Source organism: Chaetodon auriga, chromosome 6, assembly GCF_051107435.1.
Source record: "Chaetodon auriga isolate fChaAug3 chromosome 6, fChaAug3.hap1, whole genome shotgun sequence".
Taxonomy (NCBI): Eukaryota; Metazoa; Chordata; class Actinopteri; order Chaetodontiformes; family Chaetodontidae; genus Chaetodon; species Chaetodon auriga.
The window spans coordinates 16,509,229-16,530,584 of NC_135079.1; the positions used below are offsets into that span (position 1 = coordinate 16,509,229).

Below are 21,356 nucleotides of genomic sequence, written 5' to 3' on the forward strand. Positions count from 1 at the left end.
GAGTCTGAGGAGCTAATTGGCTGTTCATACAGCCATCAAAAGGACTTTTGTTTTTATTTACAGCCTGCTGATGGCTGAAGTTTCTCAGTCGATGGTGGAGGATCAGTCATATGAGTTTCATGCGATAAGCAGACAGCTGGGGGCTAAATCCGACAATGTTGAGCGTCGACGTACAGACGAATACAGAGCAACGCCCTCATTCATGTGAATAGGAAGAGAAAGTTGCTTTAGGGTTTCCTCTTTTTAACCAAAGCCTTAATACCACCAACATGTCGTATGTGGCGTAACCGTGCCCCCCACTCACACATACACACACAACTCAATTGGGGCCTTTTCACTGAACAAAAGCAGTACACATCCGTTTGTGCAGGCAGAGTGTGCGAGAATAGGAAGGGTGGAGGAGGCTCTCTTGGTGGCTGCACCTGTCCTATTTTATGAGGCTCTAATAAGCAGATAACAGGATGAAAAAAAAGAAGGACGTCCACTAAGAGAGATTCAGACTCCACCTTCTTCTTATTTGACTGAAATTAATTAGATCCTCCTTTGAGGTCACGGCTGTGCACCAGCCACCATTAACGCCTTTGATTATGGTGTCGTCAGTGGGTGTTATTCTATATTTCTTCTTTAATCTTACGCACTAAGAGTCCTTGTAGACGAGTCGAAATGATTTCCTGTTGTGATGATACAGGTTTGTTCTCTCCTCCTGACCCGTCACTCGTTCCGGCAGCTTTTTTCTCCCTGCATGAGCCTGAATGGATGCAGACATGTTTTACACCCTGTGCACAGTGTCCCGTGCGATGTTGCTGTCACCCTGTCCCACACGTGCTCCCAGGTGTCCCCACGGTGTGTCGGTGAGTGGCGGCAGTGGTGTCCACGCCTGCGCACTGATAGAGAAAGTCCTCCTTTGCTATCCACGGTGTGGTGAGTAATTCAGCCATAATCCGCCTTTCTCCTCTCCCCTCTTCTTTCCCCTCTCCTCTCCCCCTCTCCTGTGGTTCCATTCATATTCTAATCACAGCTTTCCCTTCTCCAGCTCTCAGGCACTCCATCAGAGCCCTCCCAGCCTCGGGCTTTGCACTTTTACTTCCCCCCCTTTGTGACCGTTCCCTCTTCTCAGAGGCACACCAAAAATAAGGTTGCCACAGCGAAAAAAAAAGAGGCCGACAACTCCACCAGAAAATTCACACTGGTGCAGTTTCTAGCATGTTCAGATGTGTGTGTGAGCATGTGATGCGTCAACTCTGTGGAAAAGTTATCACTAAGATGGTGTGGTGGTGGAATGGGGTGAGAAACAGACTAAATGCGGCAACAAGTGTGTGTGGGATGTGAAACGGGAGATAAAATCAGACGGAAAGGCAGGAGCGGTGGTTGTGTAGGGATGTATGTTTATATGGAGCTCTGGGGTGTATAAAAACGTATTAAATGCCATAATGGAAGACGGGGAGGCCACAGTGTTAGGACTGCGTAGATCTAAGCCTCTTTTTTTTTTTTCGTTGGGAGGGAGCTTTTCTTATTCAAAACAGCCCCACAAAAGACTTCCAGTGAGCCTTGCCACATCCCCATCTGACTTGGGGCCATTCATCAGCCTTCCAAGCCTATCAATGACATGTCCCCATCAGGGCTCCTATAAAATCAGCCCCTTTCCCATGAAACATCAGCAAACATTTTGACGGGTCTGGCTTTCCCCCCGCTGGATTTCTGGAGTCTCTACCCCCCTTTCCTCCCTTATTCCCACCTCCCCCCCCTCTCCTCCGCCAACACCACCCCTCTCTGGGTGAACCTCAGATCCTCAACATCTCCTGTGACGGGCAGTGGTCACGGAAACACAGAGCGAGACGAGGGGAGAGCCGCTGAGGAGGGGGAAACGTGCACTAAGCCATTTTCTTGGAGGAGCCAGTGTCGTTGATGGGAAGAGGATGCATTGCGGGCTGCTGGAGGAGCCTGATATGGATTCCACAGGTCAGTCCTGCCTAACTCTGCTCACTTTGTGTGGATTGTGTTGAGAAAACGAGCCTCTGTTCAGAAACATTGTGTGAGCTGCTGCTGCTCTTCTGGAAGTCTCAAACTTTGTGTGTAGTCGCTCTGCGTTGGGATGCGTTGGCTGTTGATTTTATCCTTTTTTGTCACTTATTTAATTTTCTTAATTCCTGCAGTTATTTACGAATGAGTGCGTTTGGTGACACATTTTTTGAGTCGTGCTGTTATTGTTGTCAGACACAGTTGACTAAAGAAAAGTCACAGAAAGCAGAGAAATAACTCTTAAATTTCCTTTAATGTTTCAGCCAAGAGGCTTCTGCCTGTTTTTTTCTTTTCAGTGAAACCAATTTAAAAAAAATCTCTGTTCATCAACAGCAGCAGAGGAATAAAAACAGCAAGTGCACATCATGCTGCACGCATTTTTTCAGCTTTTTGGCCTCTTTTATCTTTTTTCCCTTTTTTTTTTGAGTCCAGAGTTTGAAAGCTAAAGCATTTATTCAGCTTCAAAATTGATTTTATTGAGAATTGAACTCATCTGGAAGAATTGAGGACATTATTTGTTTTTCAGAGACATTAATGATTAATGTCCTTTCTGATGAGAGAACTTCAAAATAAAACAAACGATGCAACAATTGCTTATCTGCTGAGAAGCGGCTCAATTTACTAAAATTAGTGAAAGAGATTATGGAAATCTTAAATCAAAGCATTTCTCAATAATTCACTTTAAAGAAAATGACATTTGTAGTGTGCTGGTGCAGTGTGGAGTAGTTTAGCCCTGAATGTGTGTTAATAAATGAGTGAACATCCGTTTCACTTGCTGATCAAATTTAATCCAATTATTTAGATCCCCAACTTATCTGTCCCTGTGGCAAATGAAGCTTGAGGTCTGAGCCTCTGTGGAGAATTAGCCTCACTTCAGTGGATTCCCTTTTTCATTTCCAAGCTTTTTTTTGTTTGTTTGTTTGTTTTGTTTTAAGGGAGAAAGAAGCAAATACGGTTGGTGAACGATGAGACACGTCAGAAGGCCGTCAGTGACACTCATAGTGTTGTATTCAAAGTTAAAACGCAAATGCACAGGTGTTTTTTTTTTTTTTTTGCTAAACTGGGTAACAGGCATTATGATAGGCCAGTAATCAGGCAGTGATGTTAAAGGTGGTAAGAATAAACACAGCCGTTAAGACCAGTCTCGTAGTGAATATATTTCTGGAGGATAGAGAGTCAGAGTTTGTGCTCGGAGGCTGTGAGTTCTCACTTTCTGCTCCTGTGCAGCGATGACGGGACTCTAAACTCCAGTCTGACCTTTTCCATCAGCACGTGCCGAACATCGAGGTGTAGACTCCTCATCGTGTGTAAACTTTGAAAACTTTGGAAAATCTGTGAGCTCCTCTGAATCCCTCCACGGGCTGCACCAACAGGTCGTCCTGCCAACACTCTGTCCTAGCAACAGCTGCTGTGGTGATTGTTGTCAGTTCAGATGCAGAAAAAAATAGATAAACACATTTTCAGTTTTTATTTTGTTGAAGAGCTCAGAAGTAACTTAACTGGTTAAATACCTTTATTTTGGTACTGTGTGCACTGAAGTAAAAGAACACAGAGTACTTTTCCAGAAGTTACATAATAGTTTTTACTCACCAGACTTAATAGAAAATATTGTACTTTTTATTGCTCTGTTTTAGGACATTCAGTTAAGTACGAGTGGTTGGGTCAAAAGAAACTGCAGCTTATTATTAGAACAGATAAAAGAAACTTGTTGCTCTCATCAATAAAAGATGAATATTACTCATGAGCCATTTCCCTCTTAATTACGTTTATCTAACACTGAATACGAGAAAAAAAGCAAGAATTTCAAATGGATTTCCACTCTGCTCGTCAGGCTGCTGCGACATGAAAGCTTTGGTGTTTTGCTGCTGCTCGGTCACAGAAAGCACACCAGTTGAGCTATTTCTAAGTAGAAATTAAAACAGGACAATGGCTTCTATTCCACCAGACTGCTTCAGTAATGTGCACAGGCTCTTTTAAGCAAGTGTGTACGCTCGTAGTCCCCTGGGAACAATGCTGGATTCCTGCCGCCCTGCTGAAAACATCTCAAATAGAGCCATGGCTGCACCGCTGCCCATACAATCGATTGTTGTCAGCTCGCCCTGTCACATTAGTGACATTTAAAGTGTCCTGTATAGGCAGTGATTTGCACTGTTTATGTAGATTCAGCTTTAGCTCTACTCTGCAGGAGCTGCAGGACAAAATGAGTTTACTCAAGAAAGTGAATTTTTAGATTGGCAGAAAATGTATACAAAAAGAAAAAAAAACACCAAAACTGCTGTAAAAATTCTGTTTGTTCTGTAGCCAAATGACACTTACATCTTTAGGAATCCTATTCTTTTGACCAGATTCATCGTTTCACCCTCACGTCTGTCTAAATAAGAAGATAAAATTGTTTTTCTGAGTTGTGCTAAGAGGCGTCATGTTAGCGTCCAGCTCTTTGACCTGTGCTCCACTGTGCCTTTTTTAGAGAGCTGGATTGAAAGATGCCTCAACGAGAGTGAGAGCAAGCGATACTCCAGTCACGCGTCTCTGGGGAACATGTCCAACGATGAACGTAAGCAGCACCAACACTGTTACACTAAAACCAGACTGTTAACTGCTGTCGTGTTGCCTGGACCTCATTCAGTAATCGCACTGTTAGTGTCGAGTACAATGAATGTCATTTAACCACGTCTGCACAGAAAAACATACGTGTTTTGCACATTCTTGTGTCATGTCAGCTTTCTTTGGAGCCACGTTTGTGATTTTATGTGTTGAATGTTACAGATGAAGAAAAAGAAAACAACAGAGCCTCAAAACCACATTCGACACCGGCTACTCTGGAATGGTAAGTTGTTAAAAATACATTTATGTGATTTTTTTTCCTTTCATCAAGTGTGAAAATTAAAAAAGAAAGAAAAAAAGTCCCATATTTTTATGTCAAACAACATTAATCAAATGCAAATATTGTGAATTAGTGTAAAAACAATAATGCCAGCCTCCAAAAAACGTTATATTCTACCCATTCAAACATTTATGCTGAATATTAAGTGTAATATTATTTGGCAAGGATTAAAATGATACATAAGAGTTTCTCGTTGTCTTGATCCTGGCAGCGGTGGTGAAGTCTGAAGGATTTCCTTCATCATTTTCCATCGTGTTCGATATCAAAAGCATTAAACTGAGTAGTTTTACATGACACACACAGATGATACTGTGGACGCCAGTTTGTCTGCACGCTGGTGTCTTTTCTGGCCATATTATGTCAGGAGAGGTAAGATTTACATTGTCTGCCGTGAGTGACGTCCTGCTTTTTGAAATACCTCTTTTTTCCTTTGTTTGTTCATGCTGAACAAATTTTGTGCTTTAAGTGACAACAAAAATGAGAGTATATGAAACATTTTATTTTTTCAAATCTGAATTATGTATCTGATCATGATAATCTAGTGAAACTAGATTTGATGGTTTATTTATCATCACTCAATAGAGACGTCTCACACAGACGGACTTTAAAAGACGAGCGGCTTCGACCTGCAACACATCTTTCACCTCCTCCGCATGTGTAGAATGTAAAACCCCACACATGCCTCTAGTTTATACGCCTGCCTGTTGCATAGCCTCATGACTGATGACACCCTGTACTTAATAGCGTTCAAACATGCTCACGGGCTTAAATTAATATTTATAATGATTTAACCTGCACTGTGGGGGGCTGAGACCCGCTGTGAGGAACATGAGTTGGGTCAATGTGCCATTTTAAAGAGAAGCATTATCGGCATAAATGCTGCTGTAATTGGCCTCACTTCACTGTGCGAAGTGAGCATTTTTCTCTTGCAGGCACAGTGAAATTTACTGTAAATTTAACTTTGATTTTAGCAGGATGCTACAGTGAAAGTAAACAGTACCTGTATGTTTGCAACCGTGATGATGAGTTTTAGATGGATGATTTGGTTTTCATTGTTAAACCAGAAAGAATACATTAGATCACAGGACTGACCACTCACTAAAACAAGGTTTATATATTTACATCACAACACTACAGAGTAACCATCAGTGAATTTAACAGTCTTGAAAATGCATTTATTTATCAATAAAGTCGTATGGCAATGACTGTAATTCAGGAGACAGTTTCAAGCTTTCAGAGTGAAAGGAAATGTTGGGTGAGGTCAAACAGATCGTCTCCCATGGCTCAATGAAACAATGCAGTCATGGCTCATAAAACAACAGGCCAGGCTCTTACATGGCCATGTGTGTTCCATAAGTCCAGTCCACACTCTGAATTTACCTGTTTGTCATCAATCTGTTGCTCCTTAAAACATCGGTTTCCTGTTCTGACCATCAGAGAAGTGAGCTGGTACAAACTGCACATGGTGTCATCTGTTGAATGTTCAGGGGCTAAGGAATGATTGAAAGTACCAAGGAGGCATTGCTCCTCCTATGACAGTATTTGATTTAGTGATGAAGTTGTTCCAGACATTCAGAAAGCTGCAGTAAATACTCTCATTTTCAAATATGACTATTTTTTTTCTTCTTTTAGCACTTTTTTACATGGACGGATGGATGTCTTATAGTTATTGGTCACAATAAAAATTTAAAAAATAAGAAATAAAAACAATTCAATGCCATAAATGATGAAAACTGAATTAAATATCATAGAATTTCACAAAAACAAGTGAAATCATACTTAATTTGCTGGACTATTAGGGGGCAAAAATAATCCAATTTAAAGCATCGCAGCACTAAAAAACTAAAGGATTATCAAGTGTTTACCTTTTAAAACAAAGTTACAACAACATGTCAAAAAAAAGGACCAAAAAGCAAAGAAAATCCAAAACATAAAAGCTGAAACAGGATAAAATAATTAAAAACAATGACAAAAAATAGCAAATTTTGGACATCCAGTTTTTAATTTCAGTAAGGAAGATGCCCCGATGGTACCGGGCTTTATCGGGACATGTAGATGCTTACTATCCTCTGAGCAATGTCAATCAATATTATGTCAATGCATGATTTGGCCCAGGGTAGCATGCAGATGGTGAATAAAAGGGGACCCAGTATAGACTCCTGGGGGACTCCACAAAAGATAGGAACGTGAGAGGAGGAGGTATGTCCAAGCATAGCAGGGAGGAACATAAGATAAGAGATGAACCAATCCAGAGCCTGGCTCAGGTGTTAGCTGCTTCATACACATCCAACAGACACAGGAAAAAGCAATTTACAGACACTGACAACCACAGACAGCTATGGAGTTGTGATTTGCTTCTCATTGGCCCGAACTCATTCAAAGCAGTGAATGTATTTCAGTGCTACAGCTGCACAGGAGCAGCTGATGTCGGCGTAATATGTCTGAGATCAGTGATTTCTGGGCTGTCACGTTTCGTGTCTGCTAATTAGAGTACATGAACATTCAGTCCTGTTGGGGCGGATGAGACCGTAGCTGTTTGGTGCTAACTGCAGTGTTAAATGTGTGTGTAGATGCTTTATGCTGCGTGACGTGATTACGTGTCGTGAATGTGCAGCATAGAAGCTGCTTTAACGTGCACGAAGCTGCTGTTGTTTGATATTATATGATATTACATTGTATGTGCTTTTATTCAGTGTTCTGTTTGGACTGTTTTTCCTCATCAACTGTCGTGTGTTGCATTTTATCTCATCCAGAGAATACAGATAGATATTAGTCCTATTGGGTAAATCTGGTACACACGTATGCATTCTGTTTACTAATATCCCCTCTTCAGTAAATAAAATGTGCACTTTAACGTCATATGGTCATGTATTATTTTCGCTGACATGACAGTCATCTGGCTTCCTAAACATTTACAGTAAACCACTGTACATTTTTCATCATTTTTAGCAGAAACGCTGTGATCACAGGACGCCTGTCTGAAGTTGTGGTTCTCTCGTTTCATCTCATTCATATCACCAATGCTCAAACTCCTGTATTTAATAACTCCTATCATCATTCACAGGCTAGAGGAGAACTATGAGATCGCCGAAGGTGTGTGCATCCCCCGAAGTGCCCTCTACATGCATTATCTAGACTTCAGTGAAAAGCACGACACGCAGCCTGTGAACGCAGCCAGCTTTGGAAAGGTGAGATTTAAACCTCAGTGGAGATGAAGGTTCAACGATCTGGCAGCTCATCATTCTCACCTGCATCCAGTTTAACTCAAAATGATCCTTGAACATCTCAAAAACAAATGAAAGTCATCAGCTCGGTAGCATCTGCAGTCCGTGTCTCTGTTTAAAATGTTTGATTAACGAAGCAGATGATGTGCAGTCGGCGGGTCATCAAAGCTCAAAGTATTTTCTCTGCTTTTCGAGGCTTTAATACGTGTTGTAACCAAAGTGACTTCGCAGACGGAGTTACAAAACAACATTGGGATGCTGAAGCCCCTGTGAAGGCATTAATCTCACACACTAAATCAGCATCAGTCTGACCATTTCATGCCTGGGTTGGTTTTTGTGCTGCAGCCCTGGCTGCTGTTGAAGCAATATCAACTGCAGCTCAGTGTGAAGCAGCAAAGCTCTGCGGTCGCTCACTGAACACATAATCCAGAGCCAAAGGAGATGTGCTTTCGTCTGTTCCCACAACCCCAAGAAGTTCCTCAGCCTTCCTACCCCCAGCCATCCCCTGTACTCTGGACTCCGGCCCCAACCCCCAACCCAGCCCACCCCCGCCCCTCCGCAGCTCCTGTCGGAAGATATTGAAAAAGAGAAGGGGCCTGGATTAATGTGTAATTAAAGGAAATTTGGAAGGGTGAGATGTTGCGGAATGTTAGATCAGTGGCTGGAGCAGTGTGGGGTGTCCTTTAGGAAGGCTTCATTGATTCAGGACAAAAAAACGAGAGAGGGCCCGGACTGCCTCCCTGTCTGCTCATTTATCAAGCGGGGCCTGACAGAAACTTCACAGCTTGGCCTCTTTTTTCATCCCACACAATGGAGAGCTACACTGTTTGCTAAAGTTTCTGCACCAGGAGCTGGACCAAGGAGCCAATCTCTTTGGACAAAAAGAGAGGAAAGGAAGAAGGAGGGAGTGGAGAAGAGAAAGAGAGTGAGAAGGAGAGAGGATGGGTGGGAGGACAGATGAGGGGAGACTGTTGATATAGGGGGAAAAAAGTAATACCCCTGGATGTCATAAATGGATGGCTCTCAAAGCGTTTTTTTCACCCTCACAGACCTCCCTGTGGACACGGCTATGAGACTTTCATGTTGCTCTCCTGACAAACTTTATTAAACACTTTCTCATAAAGAGCTGAAGATACTGTACGAATGCAGTATTTCTGACAAGTAACGTCTTCTACTTGCTGCGTATTAGAAGTAAAACAAACCCTGACCTTTTTTTCTGTTATGCACTATTTTTTTTTGTTTCCAGTAAGAGACAAATACACACTTTTTCTCTTTACTTTCATACATTACTGTCAAAGGCTAAGATGAATTCAATATATCTGCAGTTCTCACACACCGACAACCCCTTCTCTCCAACAATGAACAGATCATAAGGCAACAGTTTCCAGCGCTGACTACCAGAAGACTGGGGACGAGAGGGCAGTCTAAGTAAGTTGGCTTGATTTTAGTCTGTTATGAACCACCTGCATAAAACACACAAACACTTTGACCATTGTCGCCCACAGTTTCTGAGTTTATATGAAAAAAAGTGCATTTTTTTTTACCTGATACAAAGAATTTATCACATTCGATATTAGCAAAGTTCTGCAAACTGTATCAGATAATAATCAGAGAGGATCTTTTTTTTTTTTTTTGAACAAATTTAGCACAAATTCCAACAAATAGTTACATTTTTCTTAAATGTGCATGAGTTGTTTCTCATTCCAGATTTAGCCCATAATCACCCTGCTTGTAATTAACCTTCTAAATTAAAATTCTCCTCAGGTACCACTACTACGGCATCGCGGTGAAGGAGACCTCTCAGTATTATGACGTGATGTACTCCAAGAAGGGAGCGGCGTGGGTGAACGAGACGGGGAAGAAAGAGGTCACGAAGCAGACAGTGGCGTATTCACCGCGCTCCAAACTGGGGACGCTCCTCCCAGAGTTTCCAAATGTCAAAGACCTAAATTTGCCTGCCAGCCTGCCAGAAGAGAGGGTAAACAGGAGTTTTAAAAGTCCATCCTTACAGCCCCCTCCTCCCACCTCTCCCTGCCATCTCACCGTCTCTGCGCCCCCTCTGGCTCCAGCCTTTTATCTGCCCCGGGACCTTCACTGGGTTTGCATTTAGAGAGGGACCTTGAGGATTTATATGCTGGCTCCTCACTAACTCTTAATCTTTTGGGGGAGATAATAAGATCTAGCATTGGACAAAGGACAGGCACTAGCTGTCCAGCTTTTAAAGAGGGGCCATGATTTTAAATGGTTTGCGTTTTGCTGATCTCTAAAGCTCGTTTTATATCACTCCGCTCCAGCCTAGACCTGTAACATGTATTTATTGCTTCACTTGCTTTGTACAAGATTTATTTTCTTGTTTTCGTACCAAAGGAGAGAAAAGCCACTAAGTTCGTGATGCAATGAGATTAATACTCTGTTGTTGCCCACAGGTGTCAACCTTCATCATGATGTACAGAACACACTGTCAGAGGATACTGGACACTGTCATTCGAGCCAACTTTGACGAGGCAACGTTTCTTCTGTTTTTAACCATTTTACACTTCAAATGTGTTTCAGCAGAAACTTTGACTGCGTGTCGCTGAACTTTTATTTCCTGTGATGCTGAATGTCGTGCTGTGTGCGGTGCTTTCAGGTCCAAAGCTTCTTGCTGCACTTCTGGCAGGGCATGCCGCCCCACATGCTCCCCGTCCTCGGCTCCCCCACGGTGGTGAACATAGTGGGCGTTTGTGACTCCATCCTCTACAAGGCCATCTCGGGGGTCCTGATGCCCACCGTCCTGCAAGCACTACCTGATAGGTGAGCACGTGTTGTGACCCTCACTCTGTCAGCTGTTGATACGGGGTAGGATGGTAGTTTTTTTAGCTGCTGCATAAACAGTAATATCATGGTTATGATTTAATGCAGTGAATTAAGATGTTTACCAAACAGGCTACCTTGCAAGTTTTTTGTTTTATTAATAACACCATGGACTTTAAAGGCTGAAGCTTGGAAACAGTATTTTAACTCACTGCATTTTCACTGCATTTCATTCTTCCTCATTAAAAGTTAAATTTGTTTTCATTCTGCTTGGACAAAAAAAGTAACTTAAAAACAACTGGATTCTGGGAGAAGACATTTTTTTTAACTGTTTTTATAGATATGAAGTGGATTGATTATTTAAGAGAAAAAGCAGCAGATTCATCCGTAATGAAAATAAGTGTTTGTTGTTGCTCTAATTACATGAAATTATAAATTGTGTCTCAGGTATTAAATATGTTTATGTTTTCCCTCACCCTCACAGTTTGACTCAGGTTATTCGAAAATTTGCCAAACAGCTCGATGAGTGGCTAAAAATAGCACTTCACGACCTTCCAGAAAACCTGAGGAATATCAAATTTGAATGTAAGCATAAAGCCCGCATCTCGTCATCTTGATATTTTTATTTTGAACAGAGAAAGTTCAAATGATGGTGCGGGATTGACCATATTTTTTCTCCTTTTTTTGTTTCCAGTATCCAGGAGATTTTCTCAGATTCTAAAGCGACAAACATCCTTAAACCATCTATGTCAGGTGCCTGTCATGTTTTTTAATAAAATCCATATGAAGAAACACAGCTGATAAGGAATATGGGTATGCTTGTGTAAGTAATAATGTTGATTTATCTGTCCCCAGGCGTCGCGGACTGTGATAAACAGTGCCGACATCACCTTTCAAATGCTGGAGGACTGGAGGAATGTGGACTTGAACAGCATCACCAAGCAGACACTTTACACCATGGAGGACTCACAAGATGAGCACAGGCAGCTTATTATCCACTGTAGGTCCATGCGTTTAAGATGATTCCACTCTAACACAGACAGAGAATTACACGCTACCTCTACACAAACAACACACAGAGGGACAATCATTCCCACGACCAGCAGAGTCAAAGTATTAATGATGGAGACCAAAAGGTTAAACAAGTTCACTCTCCTCCGAAACACCCTGCGGAGCATCTCCAATTCACTGCAGCCTCACGCCTCTGAATCAGTACTGACGGGGTCGGAGGTCACTGATGCGTAGAACTTGTTGCACAAAGATGCCGTTTGTGTCTAAATTTATCTGTTTGTCGGCCTTCAAGTGATGTGAAATGTTATGTAACCTGACGTTGTCCCTCCTGTCGCAGTGTATCAGGAGTTTGACCGTCTACTGGAGGAGCAGTCTCCAATCGAGGCGTACATCGAGTGGCTGGACTCAATGGTGGACCGCTGTGTCGTCAAGGTCAGACGGCAAAAACTGGGCTTACACGGGTGTTTAAGCCCAGTCTGACTCAGCATTTTTGCATGAAGCAGTAGTAGTGATGTCCTCTGTTGATGTTGCACAGATGAAGCTTAGATATTTTCCATGTTTGATGCCGAGAAGTCTTTTTAGCTAAATGTTTGAAGTGTTTGCGCAGCACAAGTCAGATTATTTGGCCCTTAAAGAGACACCTGCGGCTGGAAGCCACTCGTCTCTGCGTGTCTTTCTTACACAGAGGCACTTACGTTGCAATCCTCCCAGTTAATGATGTCTTCAAGCTTCCCATTTGCGTCCATTATGTGCCAGATATGGGCTTGTAAAATTTGGTCGTCCTGGCAACGTCTTGGACTGCCCAGACAATAGTTCAATAGGAAGGCGTGTCCCCGGGGGCAAATTAAATAGTTGACTTGTTGACATGTTTTTCGTTCCTGAGGGTTAAGCCCCAATGCGGACCTAGGGGTTAATTCTACCCCGGCATCCCGACCCTTCCCCCTCTTTTCTCATGGAAATGTTCTCTCTAGGTGGCAGGCAAGAGGCCCGGGTGCCTGAAGAAGGTGGCCCAACAGTTCCTGCTGATGTGGTCGTGTTTCGGGACCAGAGTCATCCGGGATATGACCCTCCACAGCGCACCCAGCTTTGGTGAGCTGCTAATGCTTTGTCATCATCCTTTAATGCACCAGACAGGAAATACACAACTTTAACGGTGCTTCATGAGCATGCAAAAAGGGTTATGTCCCGCACATGCAAGGCCCCACACCACACAGGTTTGAGAAATATTGTTGCAATGGTGAAACATTGGTCAGATAAAAACACAACTTCTTTCATTGCAAAGAAAAAGCTTTGTCTTCCGTCACATGCTCTGCAAATAAAATCTGCCACAATAAATCCTCCCGTCCTAAAACACAGCCCAAGCTTTTTATAATCACCCATCAGAAAGAGACTTTTTACTGAAACCTTAAATCACCATTAGATGAGCAATGCAACATGGAGGTCAAGGAGAACCTTAAACCTGCCTGTTTCTACAGTTTCTGTGTTTCTGCTTCACTTAAGGCAGAATTTAGTTGCTTTTCATGATGTGTATGTCTGTACTAAACATCAACGTGCCATCTTTCCTTATTCATAAGTGATAAGCATCATGAATATTGCACTGTAACTAGTTTTGAAAAATAAAGTCACACCAGAATACACAGATGTCCCTGCAAAAAGTTCCAGTTAAAGATCATTGCACAGGTAACAGGTTGATTGGTAAGAGGTGACAGTATCATGGTTGGGTATGAAAGGGGCATCCTGGAAAGGCTCAGTCGTTGTATGTCCGTGTCACCACTGACGGCCAAAGCTGGTCTACATTTCTAAACTCCATTTAGGTTCAAGGTTCCTCTGCTGTTTGAATCTCAACTCTGAGAGGAGAAACAACTAAAATGGCTGCTTTAATTGCTTGTTGTGCACAGCCAAGGTTAGCAATAAGTGAAGAGCTGTAAAAATGAAAGAAAAGAAAATGGCTTGTCTTTCCTCCACTTGTGTCCTTTGGGCCCGTCTGTGAATATCAAAGACACAGCTGGTTGCAGTGTTTTGAGAAAGCAGGTCTCCGTGCACAAACAGCTAATTAACAAAAGCCGCCCCTCCCCTCTCCCGATGTGTGTGCCTGTCTTTTCCATTTTATGACCGGTCAGTATTACACCCCACTCCCCTGAATAGCCACAAGTGTTTATTATGCGCACGGCGGCGGCAGCGACCGGCACAATGAGACAATTGTGACACTTCCTCACATGCCAAGGTCTCATCTTCCGCACGACCCCGGGGTCAGCTGACATATTTCTGGCACTGACTCGGTACACGGAAAAAATCTGGCTCACTTCTTTTTAATAACAGCGGCCCTCCTGTCAGTCTGCAGGATGTGATGTCATCACTCGGATGCTTTCAGAAATGCCTCAGTCTTAATGGTCTTCATCATTTATGTCTCAGACATGGAGAGACTTTGGGGTTTTTTTTTTTTCCCACCCAACTGCATCTCACCCTCACCATGTTAATCTGTCACTTTTCAACACACAGTAACTTCCACACACCCTCAGACTCTTTTGGACAGTTAAGACTTCTTTCTCTGTGTAAAACTCATCCTGTCCATCTGTGCGCAGGGTCCTTCCACCTGATCCACCTCATGTTTGATGATTATGTGCTTTACCTGCTGGAGTCCCTGCACTGCCAGGAGAGAGCCAACGACCTCATGAGGGCCATGAAGGGAGAGGGCAGCACAGGTGAGACCACTACCTGGAGGTCTAGTCCAGAGATGCACCGAAACTGATATCACATATCAGTCCGATGCTGGCTCACAGAGCTGGATCAGATATTGGGTGTCATTAATTTAATAAATAATAATGCAGTTCATTTTTATTTATCTGTTACATTTTATTTTACGAAGTTATTTAATAGTCTTGTCCACACAGTGAGCCTCTTTATTAAACACTTGTATTAGATCAGTGGTCCATAATGGCCGACGCCCAAAGCCCAGGTGTCGGTATCGGGACTGAAAAAATCAGTAGGTGCATCCCAGGTCTAATCAATAATCAATGACAGCACAGTTGCAAGAAGATTGTGTCATTGGAAATTTCCAAGAATTTTGAACTGTTATTTCTTTGAATTGTTTTTCGAGTAAAAGTCCCAAAAGTTTCGGCTCATTATTTGTGAGGATTTGCTGTTTTTCTTTGTTATAATAAACTAAATAGTTTTTGTTCTGCACTGTCAGAAGACATCAGCTTGATGTACATTTCTAACAATTTCCTAACATTTGCAAAAATAATCATCTCATTAAATAGTAATGAAAATAATCTGGAATTGCTCATTATTTAAGAAAACATAGTAGAAGTAGAAGTGTTTACTCTACATCTTGAAACATCAAACTGCTGAAGTCATGAGACTTTTGGGAGCATAAGATCAGTTCATTAGCCAGAAACTCTGATCTTTAATGTGTTTAATGCTCTGCTGTGGTTTTTACACATACTAGCCCAAGATTTTAGAATCACAGATAAATCACTGTGACACCGACACGAGTCACCTCTCCTCATCATCACATACAGTATCATAGAAGTGTGAATTGTCAGCTACAGTCAGCTACGCCTCACAAAGAGTTCAACCCTCTCAAAGTAAACACAGACTTTAATTTACATGATATCCATGTTGTCTAATGGTCTGTCCTCTCCTGACACCTTCAGCCGAGAGAGAGGAGGAATTCACGCTGACGGAAACCACCCCCACCTCCCCGTCTCCAGGAGCCTTCTCTCCTGCCCGGTCAGTCCAGTCTGTGGGCGTTTCCTCCGCCAGCTCCCCGACAGCAGCCGTGTCCCCGGAGTACACCGGAGTCACCTCCACCACAGGTGAGACAGGCCTCACAGCCACACACAAACATCCAAAATCAGCAGAGATCTCGCCACACATAGGTCCTTTACGCCGTCACATTTGTCCCTGTGTCCATATATGTGTCTACCAGGCGCTGTTCAGTCATATACCTGGTCCCTTACATACACAGTGACAACAGCAGGCGGCTCCACTCCAGAGGCTGGACAGCAGCTGTCCTGTATGAGGAGCACCGCTCCAGTCCCACCTCCGTCCTCCACCCACCGGATGCCAGTCTACACCCACAGAGAGGAACATGGGTAATTATGATTTTAGTATTAAATTTCATTTTCAAGGCATTTTGGAAACATTTTTTGGAGGATTTCTTGAATGAATTTTGCTCAATCTATTCTAGGTATACTGGTAGCTACAACTATGGCAGCTACACCAACCAGCATCCTCACTCCATCCAGAGCCAGTATCCCAGTCTGGCCCATGAGCCGGCAATCCCAGCCCCCCTCCACTACTCCGCCTACCACCGGTCGTCTGCACAGGTCAGTCCTTGAGTTCAGCAGCATTTAAAATGAATTTAAATCAGAAATGAATTTGCTTGCTGAATTTGAATCCTTTTGAATGGAACTCGACATATTATTTATACATGACATATGAGGTGCATTTTACAGTTGCAGTTGGTTGAGGTGGACCAACATTTAACTACTTTACATACTGTTACATACTGTTTTAATCTACAGCAGTTTAATATATTTTATAAAATCATGTATTCTGTATGTAAAATCTTAATCTGCAAAGTAGCTGTCAGGTAAGCTTTGTGCAGTAAAAAGATTAATATTTCCCTCTAAAATGAAGTGAAATACAAGTCTAAAGTGGCATAAAATGGAAATATTAAAGTACAAGTACCTCAAAATTGTACATAAGTAGAGGACTTGAGTCAGTGCATGTTGTCACAGTCCAGTGAAGGCTGCAGACTGTGCTGATGTCCACAGAAAGGGATGAGACTCAGTGTCACATTAGTCGAAGAACAAAAACAAAATGGATGTGATGTTTTTTGTGAATATGACTGTGTCTAAATGTCTAAACAGGAACTAATGGCTAAACTGTTTGCATCCACAATATGTACAGAAATATGTAGATGTTAATGGACAATGTGAGCTGTTAAAGAGTGTAAATGGAAGACTGAAGATTAAAACATGAGGAAAAAAAGGTTATTGGGATGAGATGGGATCGCTGATGTTACAGCTCGTGCTGTGATTGGTGTGAGTTAACTCTTTTGATGGTAATTTCCTGTCAAGGGCCCTCCAGCCTCCGCTGCCTTTATAGTGGGAGGAGATCAGCTGGGCCTCAGCGGTCGCAGTGTTTCTAAAAGTCCCCGAATCACCCACTCCTCACAGCGGAAGGAGACAGTGAAAGGTGGCTCGGCCGGGGCCAAGAGGGGCCCTGCTCTGTTACTCCTCTTTCCAGCTCTCAATAGTCTCTTCATCTGTTTGAGCCAGTAGCCACAGAGCAGGGCAAGGGGGCGTTTATTAAAATATTGTTATTCAATGGTCTCTTTTCTGCTTGTGAACAAGAGGCAGCTGAGCCGTCTGTTCTGCTCTCTGACCTGCACTGACTGTCTTTTTCCATGCCGTGATCTCTTATAATGGAATCGACTGTCGTGTTTATATTTAGTGAGAAAAAGGAAAAGGGTCCTACTTCCACTTTTTTTTAAGCTTGTCTGAGCATAAATCGGGCACAATGCCTGTACTTTGTCTGTGTCAGAGCGTGGGGATGAAGCCGGGACGAACACAAAACTTTGTTGGATCCCCATCTGTCAGAAATATTCTCATCAACAGGCAGATTTAGTCCGTTTGGGTTCAGTCACCATAGGCAACAAAAGTAACACAGGAAAACTACGTTTTCTGATGATTTCTAATTTTCTTAAGTGGTTTCATTTTCTATTTTGACCACTGTGGTACAACTTGGGAAGCAATTTCCCTTGACAGGAAATTACCATCAGCAGGGTCAGTTCACACCCAACTCAACAGGGCGAACACAGCATCGAATATGACGCCAGCAGGGCTGCAGCTGCTGCTGACGACACCGAGGTGTGCTCTGCAGATGTTCTGGCAGTTTTTGGTTTTTCTTCAACCTGGGAGAGTTTATGTTGATCTAGATTAAAGGAATAGTCTGGCATTTTGGGAAATGCAATTATAACTTTATAATTAATAATAATTATCTGCTTGTGAACGACTGAGCCTTTCCAGGATGCCCCTTTCATACCCAATCATGATACTATCACCTGTTACAAATGAGCCTGTTTACCTGTGGAATGTTGCAAACAGGTGTTTTTGGAGCATTCCACAAGTTTCTCAGTCTTTTAGTTGCTCCTGTCCCAACTTGTTTGAAACTTATTGCTGAATCAAATTCAGAATAAGCAGATATTTACAAAAATCAATGAAGCTGATGAGGTCAAATATTAAATATATTGTCTTTGTATTCTTTTCAGTATGTGCCAGGAAGGATTAGCAAGAGGATTATGCTCAGATATTTGCTCCATATTTTATGCTCCCATCACCATAATTTCTTTCTCTCTTCTTCTCTTCCACAGTACCAGCTCAACGGCCAGATGTCTCGAATGGAGCCTTGCTTGATGGGCAGCACTCCTCGGTTGCACCCTGCACCTGTTGCCCCCCGGTGGCCAGATGTGTCACCAGCTAACAGCTGTTACACCAGCCCACCTATGCATTCATCCCGCTATGCCACCTCTGGGGACATGTACTCTCCCCTGGGCCCACGCAGAAACTCAGAGTACGAGCACTCGCAGCATTTCCCCGGCTTTGCCTACATCAACGGAGAGGCCACCACAGGCTGGGCGAAGTAGCCCGTAAACACTGCTTTGGAGAGCAGTGCACACACCCCAGGCCTGCTGAATTGGTGGATGCAAAGTCTCTGAACACTACCGATTAAGTACATCAAAAAGATAAGAGCAGGGAGTGGAGAGTACCAATGCAAGGTAATAGGAATCATGGTGTGGATGTACTGACAATTGGAAAAGACTCATTATGTCAATCGCTGTGGTGTCATTTGTGCGGAGGTTCAATGAAATGTATCCAAGAATTGATGTTTTTGCTCACTGCTGGAGGAAGAAAAATGTCAATTCGAATCATGTAGATTGTCAAAACTTGCAGCAAAATCATTTTAAGAGTGCAATGCTGCTGCCAAGCTGTGCCTTTGTTTTAAGGAATGTACACCTCTGCCAGAGTTTCCCTCGTCAGTTTCACATGTCAGCGTGCAGATCATCCCACCAACCCTCAGTCAGTTTTGTCAGTGACTGACGGATCAGGGTGCTGTAAGCTGTTACTGACACCAGTACAATCTCAGTGACACCGCTGTCTCCTCTTGTTGCTCAGCACTGCGCAGCATCTTGTCGTTGGACTCATTGCAGCAGATTTGTTTGCTCCGGGATGTGGATGAACTGTACTGCCTTAACGTTCTTTTGGGACACCAGTTACATACAGTGGCACAAAGACTAAAACATACAACATCGTATAAACTCACGAAAGACCTTGATCATTGTGTTCAGGTGTCCTCATCTTGGATAGTTTTTTTAATGGTTGAATGCTGTGACTCAAAAACAACTGTGCGAGTGTATTCTGCCGCAATCTTTTTGCTGTTTTCCTGTGACTCTACATATATATATATACATACATATATATATATATATGTATTTTCTTTAACTTTGTAACATGGTGTATCCTTTATTTTCTATGTTACAATTGGTACTTTGTTCTCTGTTTTGTATGGTTAGTAAAAGACACATTAACCTAGGGTTGTGTGTTTTATAATGCACTCAAAGCTACTGAGGACCTATTACCCTATGGGTATTTATAAAAAGGGAAAATATCAAAGTGTACAGTAACATGAAGTCTAGTCACTTTTCTGTAAATAAAAGCACTGGAAACCATCTGTGGTGACTGTTAAACTATTGCAGTTGAAGCTGATGTGTATGTGCAAAAAATGTTGCCACATAAATAATTTCACAATTTAAAACAGTGAGTCATGTTTGTCAAATTGTCTTCTTTTTTTTCTTTCTGTGTAAAAGTCCACCAAATGACAAAACATCTCCAAATATTAACACAATTGTAAACATGTTATTTTAGAATCATAATTAATATAAGCACTGGAAAAGAGTCTTGAATTACATGAATCTCTTCAGCACTGCTCTTTCCATACTTTCTGTGTGTGACTATAACACAGCTGTTATTGGAAAAAAAAAGAAAAGCAGTACTTTGTACTTTACATTTTGATGTTGGAAAAGGAAAAGCGTTTCCTGGAGTCGTCTTTTTACTTCTCTCCATGTGGTGACAACACGGTGGGGGGTTGGGCAGCAGCACAAGGGCCACACTGCAGAAAGAATTACATTTCTATAGAGAGAATGTCCTGCTGTGCTGGGGTCATTGCACCTCAGTCCCGTAACCTTTGACCTCCGACCCCTGCCGCGGTTTGTATTTATTGGAAAATAGATCCTCTGGGCTGTGTCTCTCCAAAATCCTACAGAATTCACAACCAAGACTTTGAATGCAGAAACTCTGTTAAGAGCAAAAAAAAAAAAAAGAAGGCGACTCACTATTGTGATTTAATCACCTGACCTGAGTGTCAATATCAATATCCGCTGAAGATTTCAGAGGAAGATTGGTGGTCCAGGGTGTGCACGAGGACATCACTGTCAGCTGTGAGAAACATGTTCTCCCAGATCAGTGGCTTTCATCTCTGACATCACCAAAACTCTGCTTATACAGGGCTCATAAAAAGCACCTCCCTTTTTATTTTTTAAAGATAGTTACGTGCTTTAAAATAAGTCGATAACACTCATTCAAGCACAATGGATTTCTTCTATGATCTATAATAGAACTAAAAATCAAGAGATGCATCTGAAAATATGAGATTAAAATAACAGAAAAATATTATTTCAAGTTTCAAACTGGGTTCATATTTTTATATTGGCAGTGTTTATGCAATGCAAAATCGCAGTGGATTAATAGAATTCACCAATTACAAATCACACTAAATTCACATCCAGGGGTTCAGTTTCCAATATAAAATATTCCTGTTCAGGGTCATGGAGGTCCTTTTTGAGGTGGAAAACAGACACTCCACACAGTTATTGCCAGTTTAGATTCATGTGTTTGGACTGTCGAAGGAGGATTACACAGAAACAGAGAAAACACGCAAACTCCACAAGGAAACAACTAAGGTTCAAACACTGGAGGACGTTCATGTGAGGCAGCCACAATATGTCCTGATTCCATTTAATGATGTGAAAAGTGTCACTGATTCACAAAGAGATACTTTTTTCTGCAGATTCTGTGAGTGGTTCCAGAAAGTCTGAGTCTGTGCATGAAAGCTGCCCAACTGTGCTTTTTTTTGTACAGACAGTTCTGCAGCATCACTGCCTCGCTCACAAAATCTACATCTACAAAACATTAAGACATTTCAGATTCAGCTGAGTAATGAATCCACTGCTTCATAAAGCCTCACAGAGTTATATGGGTTTATTTTGCATTCAAATAAGCAGAAATGTACATGCATAAATATATTTTTATGGGCCTTTTGGGTCTGTTTCACAGGCACTGTTGAGTCAGTAACACCAG

The 21,356-nt window shown here is 42.3% G+C and overlaps 1 protein-coding gene across 2 annotated transcripts; it reads left to right on the plus strand.

The window, feature by feature from the left end:
• The first annotated feature begins 1,809 nt into the window (after window positions 1-1,809).
• On the plus strand, window positions 1,810-19,761 carry rfx4 (regulatory factor X, 4). 2 transcript variants are annotated; one of them, XM_076734005.1, is made up of 18 exons: window positions 1,810-1,959; window positions 4,487-4,573; window positions 4,786-4,846; window positions 7,968-8,091; window positions 9,494-9,555; window positions 9,892-10,105; window positions 10,554-10,631; window positions 10,757-10,920; window positions 11,405-11,505; window positions 11,615-11,673; window positions 11,776-11,920; window positions 12,269-12,363; window positions 12,903-13,020; window positions 14,514-14,633; window positions 15,588-15,749; window positions 15,863-16,028; window positions 16,124-16,262; window positions 18,314-19,761. In XM_076734005.1, exons 1-18 carry the CDS (start codon window positions 1,917-1,919, stop codon window positions 18,584-18,586), a joined length of 2,211 nt encoding a protein of 736 aa, XP_076590120.1. In that variant the 5' UTR covers window positions 1,810-1,916; the 3' UTR covers window positions 18,587-19,761. The 2 variants fall into 2 exon arrangements, with proteins under 2 accessions (XP_076590120.1, XP_076590121.1); XM_076734006.1 differs by having other exon boundaries at window positions 1,813-1,959; window positions 15,902-16,028.
• The last annotated feature ends 1,595 nt before the right edge of the window (window positions 19,762-21,356 follow it).

Excerpts from the sequence above, each read along its gene's own strand:
- rfx4 (XM_076734005.1), top strand. The coding sequence starts at position 1,917 with ATGCATTGCGGGCTGCTGGAGGAGCCTGATATGGATTCCACAG. Across the intron at positions 13,021-14,513 it reads CCACAGCGCACCCAGCTTTG|GGTCCTTCCACCTGATCCAC; the intron begins GTGAGCTGCTAA and ends ATCTGTGCGCAG. Across the intron at positions 14,634-15,587 it reads GAAGGGAGAGGGCAGCACAG|CCGAGAGAGAGGAGGAATTC; the intron begins GTGAGACCACTA and ends TGACACCTTCAG.